Source organism: Anomaloglossus baeobatrachus, chromosome 5 (genome assembly GCF_048569485.1).
Source record: "Anomaloglossus baeobatrachus isolate aAnoBae1 chromosome 5, aAnoBae1.hap1, whole genome shotgun sequence".
In the NCBI taxonomy this organism is placed as follows: Eukaryota; Metazoa; Chordata; class Amphibia; order Anura; family Aromobatidae; genus Anomaloglossus; species Anomaloglossus baeobatrachus.
In genome coordinates, this window is record NC_134357.1 from 304,067,552 (window position 1) to 304,082,025 (window position 14,474).

At 47.1% G+C, this 14,474-nt stretch overlaps 1 protein-coding gene across 1 annotated transcript in view; it reads right to left on the minus strand.

Annotated features, from left to right (window-relative positions):
* Nucleotides 1-14,474, minus strand: part of RAB37 (RAB37, member RAS oncogene family) — a 161,180-nt gene that overhangs the window by 121,024 nt on the left and 25,682 nt on the right. The window contains exon 4 of the mRNA XM_075351739.1: nucleotides 6,895-7,005. Coding sequence (XP_075207854.1) covers nucleotides 6,895-7,005 — 111 coding nt within the window. The remainder of the gene's footprint in view (nucleotides 1-6,894; nucleotides 7,006-14,474) is intronic.

The window sequence follows — 14,474 nt, forward strand, 5'->3', positions numbered from 1 at the left end:
GAAGTAAAGACAATGTTACGCCTGGGGGTCATCGAAAAATCCCGGAGTGAATGGGCTAGTCCGATCGTCCTAATACCAAAACCCGATGGCTCCTTAAGGTTCTGCAATGACTTTAGGAGATTGAACGAAATATCCAAGTTCGATCTCTACCCCATGCCCAGAGTGGATGAGCTGATTGATAGGCTGGGACAGGCGCGGTATTTTACCACGCTCGACCTGACCAAGGGGTACTGGCAGGTGCCACTGACGGAGTCCGCCAAGGAGAAAACCGCTTTTGTTACGCCGGAGGGTCTCTTCCACTATGTTGTCTTGCCTTTTGGGTTACATGGCGCTCCAGCCACGTTCCAGAGGTTGATGGACTTAGTGCTGGAACCCCACCAGGCGTATGCATCAGCGTACCTTGATGACATCATTATTTACAGCTCCGAGTGGCAGACCCACTTGGAACAGGTACAAGCGGTGGTGGACGCGCTTCGAACAGCCGGACTGACAGCCAATCCCAAGAAATGTGCATTGGGACTCACGGAAGCCCGCTACTTGGGCTACGTGATAGGCCAAGGAGTGATTAAGCCCCAAATTAACAAGGTTGAGGCGATCCAGAAGTGGCCTAGACCCCTGACCACGAAGCAGGTTAGGGCCTTCCTGGGTATCGTGGGGTACTACAGGAGGTTTGTAAAGGATTTTGCGGGACTATCAGCCCCCTTGACGGACCTTCTCAAAGGCAAGAAGTCCGTCATGGTGCGCTGGACTCCGCAGGCCGAGGACTCCTTCCGGGCCCTGAAGGGGGTCCTGTGCGGACAGCCCGTTCTTGTCAACCCTGATTTCCGGAAGGAGTTCATAGTACAGACTGACGCCTCTGAGGTCGGCCTGGGGGCAGTGCTGTCTCAGGTAGTTCAGGGGGAGGAACACCCCGTCACCTTCTTAAGTAGGAAGCTCACCCCTCCCGAGCGGAATTATAGCGTAGTGGAGAAGGAGTGCCTGGCGATCAAGTGGGCCTTGGAGTCCCTACGCTATTACCTGCTGGGACGGCAGTTTCGCTTGGTGACGGATCACTCTCCACTGGTCTGGATGAGGTCCGCCAAGGAACGGAATGCCCGGGTTACCCGGTGGTTCCTTTCTCTGCAGAACTTCCGGTTTACGGTTGAACACCGGGCCGGTAGGTTGCAGGGCAACGCCGATGCCTTGTCCCGCGGGCCGTGTTTGATGGCTGGAGTTCAACCCCGCGCGCTTGAACTGAGGGGGGGGGTATGTGAGACTGTGACCGGGGTTATCTATGACGGCCGGTATGTCTCACCCAGGTTGTGCTCACTCCATGATAGAAAGTGAACCCACTATAAGGTTAATGCTGTTTCCCTACAGACTGAAGGAAGGGTTAAATAGAATCAGGAACAAGGGCAGGTGTGCCGGGTGTGGGGAAGTGAACAGAACTCCCTGAGTTTTCTGCTGGAGAGGCACTTGTATTGTGTTATGGACTTTTGTTTTGGACATTAAAACCGTGTGCTGTGAACCTTGATGCCTGGATCCCGTGTCTTCTGCTGCGCAGCCGACCGTGCTACCTCACAGCACCTAAAAAAACGCATGAAAAATGCATGAAAAACGCATGAAAAACGCATGCGTTTTCGATGCGTTGTTTCTCAAAAAGCATTGTTTACAATTCTCCCCTCTGCCAGAGGGTGCGTTTTTTTCCGCGCGGAAAAAAAAGCAACGTGTGCACATACCCTAAGAAGTATTTGTGAAGTATAAAGGAAATGATGCATGGTTTTCTAAATATTGTAAAAATATAAATCTAAAAATTGTGACATGCATTAGTATTTAGCCCACACTTTTCTCTGCATTTACTTACCCTTGTCCAGAGGAAGCACTGCCTGAATCCTATCAGAGGCTCTGCTTGTGTGGATACTGGCATGAGATGAGCCTGGTGGCTTGCATACTTTGGGAGTATGAGTGCATTCTCATCCCTGGCTCCTGTCTGCAGCCACCACTCACTACAATGATACACTTAGAAGTGTATCGAATGATCCACTTCAGATTGGAGAAGAGGATGGAGATGATCTGCACCACTAGGCTTCTGCAGTGTTGGTACACATGAGCAAGGCTACACAGTGAGATCAGCCAGTGTTTCCTCTGGACAAGCAAGTGCTGTCAATTTCCGTGTTTATCCTAAAATAAGGCCTCCCCAAAAATAAGCCTTAGCAGGGATTTTGAGCATTTTCGGAGCAAGGCTTAAATATAAGCCCTCCCCCGAAAATAAGCCCTAGTCTCGGTTCAATAATGAAGTGTCCATACAGCTAAAAAAGTTAAAGATACTGCAGGACACTTCATTATAGAAAGCGGACACCCCGCAATCACACTGACCAGACTATGAGCGGCAGGACCTGTAGCGATCGTACACCCGCACACATGACATGACACACACATTCACACATCACATCACACACACAGTCACCCTTCAGATCACTCACACACACTCGCCACATCCAGCGTTACAAATCCTGAGAAAGCGTGCGGTGGAGCGCAAGGACCCGGGACACGTGACTTCCTCCCATCCCTGCAGTCGGGGTAGATGCTAGAATGTATGGGCTCCTGACAGGTATAACCTAACGGACGCACTCTGTACCGCTGGATGGATTGAGTGTGTGTGTGTGTGTGTGTGTGATATCTGATGTGTGTATGAGCGTCTGTGTTATGAGTACATGTGTGTGTCTGTCCAGCAGCAGGAGGCAGCGTGCAGCATACTTGGTGGCAGCGGCTACCGGAGATCACAGGTAGGACTTCGGAGTCATTCAGCCATCCAGGGTCTAGTAAGTATGAGTCTCCTGGGAAGGGGGGGTCTGCTTTATTGGTGAGGGGTAAACTTACCCCCAACCATGTTTCTCTACGAATAAGACCTCCTCCAAAAATAAGCCCTAGCGCTTTTTTGGGGGCAAAAAAAAGTATAAGACAGTGTCTTATTTTTGGAAAAACACGGTGGTAAAAGGGGAAGTTCTCAGAATGTAAATACAGGTTGTGTGCTGGTGCACTGAGACATTGGTCTCACCAAAGGCCCCATCCATACTCTGCCACGCTATAGAAAAGGGGGGGTGTGGTTTTACCTTAGCGATACGCCGCTGCAGGCCGCATGCTGCCACTTGACATGGCAAGGCGAGTGAGGGAGATCAGAATCCTAAAATAAACTTTTCTTTACTGAACAACCAATGAGAAGTATATACATCAGATAGGAGGCACAACACTTAAAGACTTAAAGAATACATCTTTTGCACAATCCAGAAGGAACTTAAAGGGAACCTGTCAGGTCCAATATGCACCCAGAACCAAGAGCAGTTCTGGCTGTATATTGCTAATCCCTGCCTAACTGTTGCTTTATCTAGTAGCATAGATAAAAAGATTTTTAGAAAAAGTATTTCTAAAGATAATTTATTATATGCTAATGAGCGCAGGGACTAGTCGCAAGGGTGTTACTACCCTTGGCTGGTTGGGCCACATGGCATCTTAGCACACCCCTGTGGGCGTACTAACATGCTAATGAATGCGCAGTGACGCGCACATACCCCACTTTTGATGGCAGCCGGAGGAGATTGGATGCGTACTGCACATGATCCGGAGACCCCGGGATTTCCGATTATGCGCACTAAATTGATGCCAGGTGTAAGCTTCCCGGCTTCAGTGAGGTACATGTTAAGGTGAACTCTTAACCAGAGATCACTTGTTGCCTACTGCCTGGTCTAATTGGTGTGGGTCGAGTGCATGCTTGAAAAATGAGATCAGACACAGTCGGATATTCATCTTTCCTCGACAGAAGTCAGCCCATGCTCTGCTTTATTACAACTGAGCTTGCTCTGATATAACCTTGCAAAGGGGCATGTCTGGATGTGTTCATTGGTCAGTGGGTCGAACAATGTATTAGTCCATGAGCTGATTGGTAGGCGTCATTGTAGGCGGGTCTATGACATCATTGGATGGATCCATGGCGATGGTGATGACGTCCCTCCCATCTGGTGGATCCATGCTGGATGGTCTGGTCTGTAATGTCATCTGATCTTTGGTTTGGTCTTCTCTTATATGGTATCTTCTTACACCTGGACATTCCTTGCATTCCAGGCAAGGTGTGGAGAAACAGGCAATGGCAGCCACCTTTATATCTGTGTCATGTATATGATCTGAAACCTGAATTATGTAAGGCAAATCGACATATTTCCCACAATGCCTTGTCAAGAGGTTAATTAAGTATTTCATCTTATGGCTCTCCTCAACACAGTGCGCATGACTGGAAGTGCAGGGGACTCCGGATTATGTACAGGCACATGACAATGTTTATTATATCACTATCAGATCTTCAAGGTGGATGTCGACAGCTTCTCCACTCCTTTACAGGGCCACCAAAGCGCCCTCATTTGCAGATTAAATTAAACTTGTTCTCAGTTTCAACACTGACATCTTCAAGGCAGATATGATTTTTTTAGAGGCTACATCCCTTATTTAATGGAATAAGTACTTTAATTTCTATTTTAGGGGTAAAAGACTACTTTTATATATATACTGTGTATTAGAAATGGCTAAATAGAATATATCAAAAAAAGGCTCCTAATGAAGGCCATGGTGCAGGTAAGTGTGGGTTTCAAGATAAAATACAATTTCTATTACAATACACTGGCAGCTTCCTATATGTCATCTAGGAAGTAAAAAGAAACACACATGGGCACAGTAGGCAGATACCCAAAGTAGACTTTTCTATAATTTATGCACTCCAGGGCTGCAGTGTGAAATTCTTCATAATCAGGGAAGTACATCACATTAGTTCCTCTAGTCACAAAAAAGAGGCTGCTATAATTGGCACATGTATTAAAATGCCAGGACAGCAGCAGCGGGGAAATTGGATTTCCCACGACTTCACTGCCTTTTTACCCAAATCACTTGTGCTCATAAATGGAGTTAAAGAGTTTATCCACTAATTTTACATTGATGGCCTAGCCTTAGGCGGGCTTTGCACACTACGACATCGCAGGTGCGATGTCGGTGGGGTCAAATTGCAAATGACGTACTTCCGGCATCGCATGCGACGTCCTAGTGTGTAAAGGCTCGATGATACGATTAACGAGCGCAAAAGCGTCGTAATCGTATCATCGGTGCAGCGTCGGCGTAATCCATGATTACGCTGACGCGACGGTCCGATGTTGTTCCTCGCTCCTGCGGCAGCACACATCGCTGTGTGTGAAGCCGCAGGAGCGAGGAACATCTCCTACCGGCGTCACTGCGGCTTCCATAGGATATGCGGAAGGAAGGAGGTGGGCGGGATGTTTACATCCCGCTCATCTCCGCCCCTCCGCTCCTATTGGCCACCTGCCGTGTGACGTCGCAGTGACGCTGCACGACCCGCCCCCTTAATAAGGAGGCGGGTCGCCGGCCAGAGCGACGGTCGCAGGACAGGTGAGTCCATGTGAAGCTGCCGTAGCGATAATGTTCGCTATGGCAGCTATCACAAGGATATCGCAGTTGCGACAGGGGCGGGCACTAACGCGCTCGGCATCGCAGCATCGGTCTGCGATGTCGCAGCGTGCAAAGTGCCCTTTAGGATAGGTCATCAATGTGCGATCAGCCGGGGTCCGACACCCGACACCCCCACTGATTAGCTGTTCTAGGTGCAGGCGCTGGCGGTAGCAGACATCCAGAAATGCTCAGTTCTGGAGTTGACCCGTCATCTGATAGCGGCCGTGGCTGGGTACTGCACCTCCGCCTCCTATTGATTTGAATGTGAAGCGGATCAGTTGATAGGGCAGCTCCAGAACTGAGCATTTCTGGCCACTTGCTGCTGCCACCGTCACCAAGAACGGCTGATCTGTGGAGGTGTGGGGTGTCGGACCCCTGCTGATCAGACATTGATGACCTATCCTAAAGGGGCCTTTACACGCAGCGACATCGCTAGCGATGTCGCTCGTGAAAGCACCCGCCCCCGTCGTTTGTGCGTCACGGGCAAATCGCTGCCTGTGGCGCACAATATTGCTAGTACCCGTCACACATACTTACCTTCCTAGCAACGTCGCTGTGGCCGGCGAACAGCCTCTTTTCTAAGGGGGCGGTTTGTGCGGCGTCACAGTGACGTCACACGGCAGGCGTCCATTAGTAGCAGAGGGGCGTAGAGCAGCCACATGGAAGTCACGTCTACCTCATTGCCGGAGGACGCAGGTACGGTGTTGTTCGTCATTTCTGGGGTGTCACATGTAGTGATGTGTGCTGCCTCAGGAACGACGAACAACCTGCGTCCAGAACAAGGAACGACATTTGGGAAATGGCGACGTGTCAACAATCAACGATTTGGTGAGTATTTTGCATCGTTAGCAGTCGCTTGTACGTGTCACACGCAGCAACGTTGCTAACGAGGCAAGATGTGCGTCACGAATTCCGTGACCCCCAACGACATCTCATTAGCGATGTCGTTGCGTGTAACGGGGCCTTTAGGCTAGGCCATCAATGTAAAAGTAGTGGACAACCAAAGGAATGAATGCAGCTCATAAAGGTTTTCCAAAAAATAGGGATTAAGGGGTTTTCTAAGTCCTTAAACACCAAATTGAATAGCTGCTAAAGGTGAAAAAAATATCTTGCACAATTGATTGCCATATCAATGACAATATTACAAGCAACATGCCTTTTGTAGCCAAGAATATTCTGCCATAGTTACATCATGAAGTTGGCAGAGGACCCTACGAGCACTGTATCAGTCCTGAATTTAGAGGGAAGTATATTGCTCTTTTACCATTTTCAGGAAATTACTCTTGACTTGGAACAGACAAATAACCCCTTTTAAACAATTGGATTACTTCAACCGTCAGCAAATTTTGTAACAATACAATGTTCAAAACTGAAAATCAGAGCATTCAGTGCCACATTTGCTTCTCTTACCGTGAATCCTATGCCCACTGTAGATGTAAAAGATCCTGGGATAAATTTTCCTTGGTCAAACTGCACAAGTAATGAGGTCTTTCCCACAGAGCTGTCTCCTACCAGAATAGTCTAAGGCAAAATGGATAAATACAGATGATTAGAGAAGAATCACAATGAAACATTTCCGTGAATGTTAATGAATTTATGTTGGATAAAGAGGTTTCCCAAGATTTTATATAAGTACATGACCACGGGGGTCTCATCCATGTGATCTTTACTAACGTATGGGTCATTTGGACTTGCTGGAGCATTCAGACATTTTTTATATATAAAAAAACATGATATAATTGCTCTGTTGTATCTTTGTCAATCAATTAAAGCATTTTTCCCATCTTCATAAATGGGTATTATTGAATAGTGCTGGAAAATACTAGCAATTTACTGGTTGTTAAAATTTTCATTGGTTCTTGGGATATTAAAGAGGTCTGGGACTTTAACAATAATGACCTATCCTAAAGATAGGTTATCAAGTTAAAGTCTCAGGCAACCCCTTTAACACTATATATTTAGTTACTGCTTGGTGACTGACCACCACTGATAGGCAACTGTAAAATTCAGGATCCGTGTGGGATACCTAATATCCGTGCTCTGACCCCAGGCCCGGAGTTCTCAGGGAGCTCTGTGTAACTATCCAGATCCAGCCACCCGGGTAATTAGAAAAAAAAAGAAAAGAAAAAGAAAGAAATAGGAATAAAGCAGAAGCGTTGAAGAGACATTGAAGCTGGTCAGAATAGATAGGAAGATTGATGGAGCTAAATAGAGGGTAATCCTAGAGGAAAACTTGTTAAGGCTATGTGCACACTAGAAAGTGCCTTTTTCTTAAGAAAAAACGGACCCTCTGAAAGAATACCGCACTCACGGTAAAAACCGCACCCGCCTTTTTGCTGCGATTTGCCACGGTTTTGCCGCGGATTTACCACTAATTTACCGTGGATTTTCCGCAAATTGGTCCCCGTGGTTTTTACCATTATCTATGGCAAAAACGGCAGATACATGCGGAACAGAAGTGACATGCTCATTAATTCTGCAGCGGAAAATCCGCGGGTAAATCCGCGGGTATAAAAAAAACGCAGTGTGCACACAGCATTTTTTCAAAGCCATAGGATTTGCTGGGGAGTGACTACAGCAATGGTAGACACATTTTCTGCAGCAAGTCCGCTGCAATTCCGCTGCAAAATCCGTGGTAAATCCGCAGCGTGCGCACAGGGCCTTAATGCTGCAAAATACTTGAGACTGGGTTGTAGGTTCATCTTCCAGCAGGACAACGACCCTAAACCTACTGACAGAGCTACAATGGAATGGTTTGATCAAAGCATATCCATGTGCTTGAATGGCCCAGTCAAAGTCCAGACCTAAATCTGATTGAGAATCTGTGGCAAGACCTGAAAATTTCTGTTCACAGACGCTATCTATACAATCTCACTCAGCTGGAGTTTTTTTGCCAAGAAGATGGGCAAAAATTTCAGCTTCTAGATGTGCAAAGCTTGTACAGACCTATCCCAAAGACTTTGCAGTGAAATTGCAGTGAAAGTTGGTCCTAAAAGTATTAACTCAGGGAGAGGTGAGTACAAATGCACATCACACTTTTCAGATTCATATTTTTAAAATATTTAGAATACCATTTATCATTTCCTTTACACTTCACACATGCTTGCAACTTTGTAATGGTATATCACATACAATGCCATTAAAATACATTTATGTTTGTGGGTGTTATGTGAAAAAATTTAGGAAAGACCACGGGATATGAATACTTTTTCAAGGCACTGTAAACTCATAACGTCTCTTTACAACTGGATATGACTTCCAACCCAAAACTCGTACAAATCTGCATGGAGTTTGTATGTTCTCCAGGTGTTTGTGTGGGTTTCCTTCTGTTTCCTCTCACACACCAAAGACATACTGATAGGGAATTTAGATTGTGAGCCCCAGTGGTGTAAGAGATTATGTCTGTAAATATGTTGGCACTAAACAAGCAACTGCAGTGGATCGAACCTCTCGGATCCGTGTGATGACTTGTGGCTCGAGGGTCTCCGGACCCGGGGATTGGGGCCACTTCTAAACGTAAAGGGGGGAGTTATTTACAGGGGAGGTGTAGTTCGTGACGCCACCAGTGGTGTACGGTAATGAAGGGATACCGCCGCTGCCGATGGGAGTACCCGGGGTGATGGAGAGGGACAGCAAGGTGTTGTTGCCCTCCACGTGTAGGGGAAGGCCCCAGGACTCGGTGGGATGCCGTAGGGTGCAGGGATCACTCAGGTACTCACTCAGTCAATAAGCAGACGCTGGATAATAGTGATGAAAACCGGTCTTTGAGCGCTAGTGATGGATCAGAATCTGGATGTTCTTTTGAAGATAAGGTTTTATTGTTAAAAGGATAAAGCTCTTGTTATCACTTCACAACCTGTTTCAGCAAGATCCCCTTGCTTTCCTCAGCTGAGGAAAGCAAGGGGATCTTGCTGAAACGCGTTGTGAAGTGATAACAAGAGCTTTATCCTTTTAACAATAAAGCCTTATCTTCAAAAGAACATCCAGATTCTGATCCATCACTAGCGCTCAAAGACCAGTTTTCATCACTATTATCCACATTGTATACTCCCGAAGGGGAATCCGGCAAAGAGCTGCTGAGGATCACAGAATCTATCAGTTCACCTTGAATAATCCAGCGGGAGGACGGAGAGCCGACCTGAAGCTTCAGGATCAAAGGAGTCGGTGAACCAGGAGCTATCAGCGGTAAACCTCCGGCTCCATCCAGCCAAAAAGGATCGGGTAACATCAGTTACCACAGCCCCTCAATTCCAGAGGAACTACACGCTTATCACCGGGGTTGTGCGAGGGCGCACAACAAAACCAGGTGAGCAGCTTCTAACTACACAATTTTAACAAAGCATCTCGGGTGCTCCTTAGATTGCGCTATTGATTTTATTTTGACAGTGAATAAGCAGACGCTGACAACCGGGTAAACCAAATCTCAGGGTATCGCTGCCGCTTGAGGAGAGCTCGTCCGGGTCCCGTCCCCTACAGTGTTGCCTGGTGATCCGTGACCTGCCTCCTGGCACTAAGTTTAACTTCAACGTAGTGGCCCAGTAGTCTGAAACTTGCCGGGCCCCACTCCCCACTGTGGCTAAGTGCTCACGCTTGGGATTTTCTTTGACCGCTTGTTTGGAAGGCCCTATCCCCCTCGTTGCGCTAGTGCCCCGATTCTGGAGCGGGTGGGAACAGATCATAAAGGCTCCGTTATCCTCAGGTTAATTGCCGGGTTGCCTAAAGCTTCTCCCTGACCTAGGGTCCGTGTACCCCGCTGTGCCTTCGGTGCCAGGCTGCTAACCGTCCTCCTTGACAGGTCCAGGTACCTAGCCGCAATCCCCTGCGACCGGGGGTCCGACTCCTCTAGGTCCAGACCACCGTCTGCAACCTAGACAGCTTCTCTTGGGAGCCATCACTCCCAACCTCCTCTCACTGACCAACTACTAACTCACTGACTACACTCCTCACCTCTCCTCCCTGACCCCCTAGGTGGGCGACTCTATTCCTCTCAAGACGTCCACTGGTGTGCCTGATAGGTGTGGTGTAGTGTGTATCTAGGATTAGATTTGCTGTTGGAGGCAACACCGTAATATAGGGACCCAGAACCATGAGGGACTTGGAATACTGCACGGAAGGGCAGTTTGTGCAGTACCCTGTGACGACCTGATAGTCCAGGGGCGTCACACAAGTATATTAGCTCATTCATTTTTTTTATACCTGTTATTTGCCTTTGTTTATACAGGTCACAATATATACAGCTTTATCAATCCTCTATTATATTAAATGGGTTGACCAGTTTGCCAATTTCCATACTCTTATGGGAATTCTAAATGGATAAGGTGGAGGATTCTGTTCAGGTTCCTGATCTCTTGATCAGAGTGTACAGTGATTACATTGAGTGTTTCTCACTCTGGAAGTCCTGTCTTGTCCTGAATTACACAAAGGATTTGAATGAACACTGTGTAATGCTTAATTTTTCCTCTGATGATGCTGCATAGAATTTGAACACCTTCTGCCAGGTTCTCCAAAGTTGAGAGCCAATATAAACATGAAGTCTGCTGTGAGAATTATTTTTAGTTAAAAGGCTTCCCACAGGGTGCTTCATTCCAGTTATGGTAGCAGGAACAGTGTGTGCCTGAGCTGTACTTTAAACTAGGGGTCCCTAGACTAATCCTTGTCCTCAGGATTACCCCTGATGGTGGAGATGTCTGAGTCTCGTACCTTGCTATGCTCCTGGATACGACTCCCCTAAATGTCTCCCCTTACCCTCAAGGGACTGAAGGGGCAGGAGAGCAAAGAAACACAAAGGCAATATAAGCAAGGCAGCAAATATGACAGGGTTCCAAGATCCTCTCCAGTTGGAAGTTGCGCTCTTGCTAAAGGAAAAAACACTTCTGCTTCTGAAACAAGCTCTTCCACCATGGTCAGAATAGAAATTCTATATTCGTCATGGAGTGAATCCAGGGGCAGGTAGATATAACAGAAGGGAGAGATAATCACAAGCTGCAGCTAAAATGAAGGCTAAGAGAATTCTCAGCCAGCAGAGAAAGGATCCTTCCCCCCTTCAGCATAGAAGGAAAAGTACATATGCAAGACAACAGTCAAGTGAGCTCTACAGAAGGCCCGCAATCGATTTAACACTAAAAACTTACTGATCCCAGGTCCCTAAGATGTGATATCAGGACATGGCCCACTCATAACAGGACAGCAGACTACTGGGACCAGCAGTGATCTACTGCAATCTGAGTGTGAACATGGCAAAAAAATGAAGGATTTTGTACAGATATTTTTGTCCTTAAACCTGCAGGTAAATATTTTTAATACTTAATTTCCATGAAGCTTATAATTGATTCTCTGCAGTAAATGTGAGCCAAAATTTACCTACTTTTTAATAATTAGTAAGTGATCAATTGGCTGCAAACATTGGGGGGGGGGGGAACAGCCACATTGGCAAGGAGAAAAAAAGCGAACACATTAAAAAAAGACATAAACAAGAATACGGCACAAATAAAAAAAATAGGCTAAAGATACCAAGAACTAGTTGAAAAATGGCACAAATGCAATAATGAATCGTGCCCAAAGCGTACTTCAAGTTTGCAAGTGTTTTACATAAAATATAAGGAACCTGTGCGTGAAAATCTCCAGCAGATATCTGTGCTAGTACAAGGGGGTGTTAACTGAGCTGTAATATGAAGGGTAGAGAAAATGGCACTGGCGGAGCCACAGTAATTTAAGAGAGAAAAAGTAAAAGATTTTTCAAGGTTAAAGGGAGCCTGTCACCAAATTTGTCCCCTATAAACTGAGTCCACCATCTGTAAGCTCTTATAGACCCGCAACACACATCCATTTTTTTTGTACGTGTGCGGTACGTATTTGCACGTACCGGAGACACGTACACACGGAGACCCATATTATTCAATGGTAGATGGCACACACACGTAAAATCACACGGAACGTGTGTCCGTGTGATAAGTACGTGTGTGCGCTTTTCTGCACGGACGACATGTCCGTTTTTGGCCGGCAGCACGCAGGCACAGACTTGCTAAAGTCTATGGGTCCGTGCCTGCACGGACCGCACACGGAGTATGTCCGTGTTCAGCACATTTCGTGCGTGTGCGTTTTTACACTAGCGATCTTATTTTTATTTTTTTTTTAAATTAAATTCAGTATACTTACCTTTTTTTCTGCTGTTCTCAGTCATACTTACATTGGCGCTCGGTTTTTTTCTTCCCCCAGCTCATACCGCTCCCCGATCAACAGCGCGGCGAGGAACAGCTGTATAGAGAATACGCGGCAACAATTATTTTGAATATGCCGGCCGCTCATTAATCAATCTCGTATTCCCTGCTTTCCCCACCAACAGACGCCTGTGATTGGTTGCAGTCAGACATGCCCCCCACGCTGAGTGACAGGTGTCTCACTGTACCCAATCACAGCAGCCGGTGGGCGTGTCTATACTGTGCAGTAAAATAAATAAATAAATAATTAAAAAAAACGGCGTGCGGTCCCCCCCAATTTTAATACCAGCCAGATAAAGCCATATGGCTGAAGGCTGGTATTCTCAGGATGGGGAGCCCCACGTTATGGGGAGCCCCCCAGCCTAACAATATCAGTCAGCAGCCGCCCAGAATTGCCGCATACATTATATGCGACAGTTCTGGGACTGTACCCGGCTCTTCCCGATTTGCCCTGGTGCATTGGCATTCGGGGTAATAAGGAGTTTTTGGCAGCCCATAGCTGCCAATAAGTCCTAGATTAATCATGTCAGGCGTCTCCCCGAGATACCTTCCATGATTAATCTGTAAATTACAGTAAATAAACACACACACCCGAACAATCCTTTATTAGAAAAAAAAACTAACAAATTGCCTTGTTCACCAATTTTATAAGCCCGGAAAAGCCCTCCATGTCCAGCGTTATCCAGGATGGTCCAGCGTCGCATCCAGCTGTGCTGCATGAAGGTGACTGGAGCTGCAGAAGACACCGCCGCTCCTGTCAGCTCCACGCAGCTAATGAAGGGAATAGCGCGATCAGCTGTATTCAGCGTTCGCCGCGAGTAACCTCAGTGACAGCTCAGCTGATCGCGCTATTCCCTTTATTAGCTGCGTGGAACTGACAGGAGCGGCGTTGTCTTCTGCAGCTCCGGTCACCTTCATGCAGCAGAGCTGGAAGCGATGCTGGACCATCCTGGATAAAGCCGGACATGGAGGGCTTTTTCAGGCTTATAAAATTGGTGAACAAGGCAATTTGTTAGTGGGTTTTTTTCTAATAAAGGATTGTTCGGGTGTGTGTGTTTATTTACTGTAATTTACAGATTAATCATGGAAGGTATCTCGGGGAGACGCCTGACATGATTAATCTAGGACTTATTGGCAGCTATGGGCTGCCAATAACTCCTTATTACCCCGAATGCCAATGCACCAGGGCAAATCGGGAAGAGCCGGGTACAGTCCCAGAACTGTCGCATATAATGTATGCGGCAATTCTGGGCGGCTGCTGACTGATATTGCTAGGCTGGGGGGCTCCCCATAACGTGGGGCTCCCCATCCTGAGAATACCAGCCTTCAGCCGTATGGCTTTATCTGGCTGGTATTAAAATTGGGGGGGACCGCACGCCGTTTTTTTTTAATTAGTTATTTATTTATTTTACTGCACAGTATGGACACGCCCACCGGCTGCTGTGATTGGGTGCAGTGAGACACCTGTCACTCAGCGTGGGGGGCGTGTCTGACTGCAACCAATCACAGGCGTCTGTGGGTGGGGAAAGCAAGGAATACGAGATTGATTAATGAGCGGCCGGCATATTCAAAGTAATTGTTGCCGCGTATTCTCTGCACAGCTGTTCCTCGCCGCGCTGGTGATCGGGGAGCGGTAAGTATGAGAGAGGGCTGCTCACTTCAGTCACTCGGGAGATTAGCGGTCACTGGTGAATCCTTCACAGGTGACCGCTAATCAGTACGCGGCACACAGACAGAGCCGCGGCATGAAAATGAAGTCGGGTGAAGTTCACC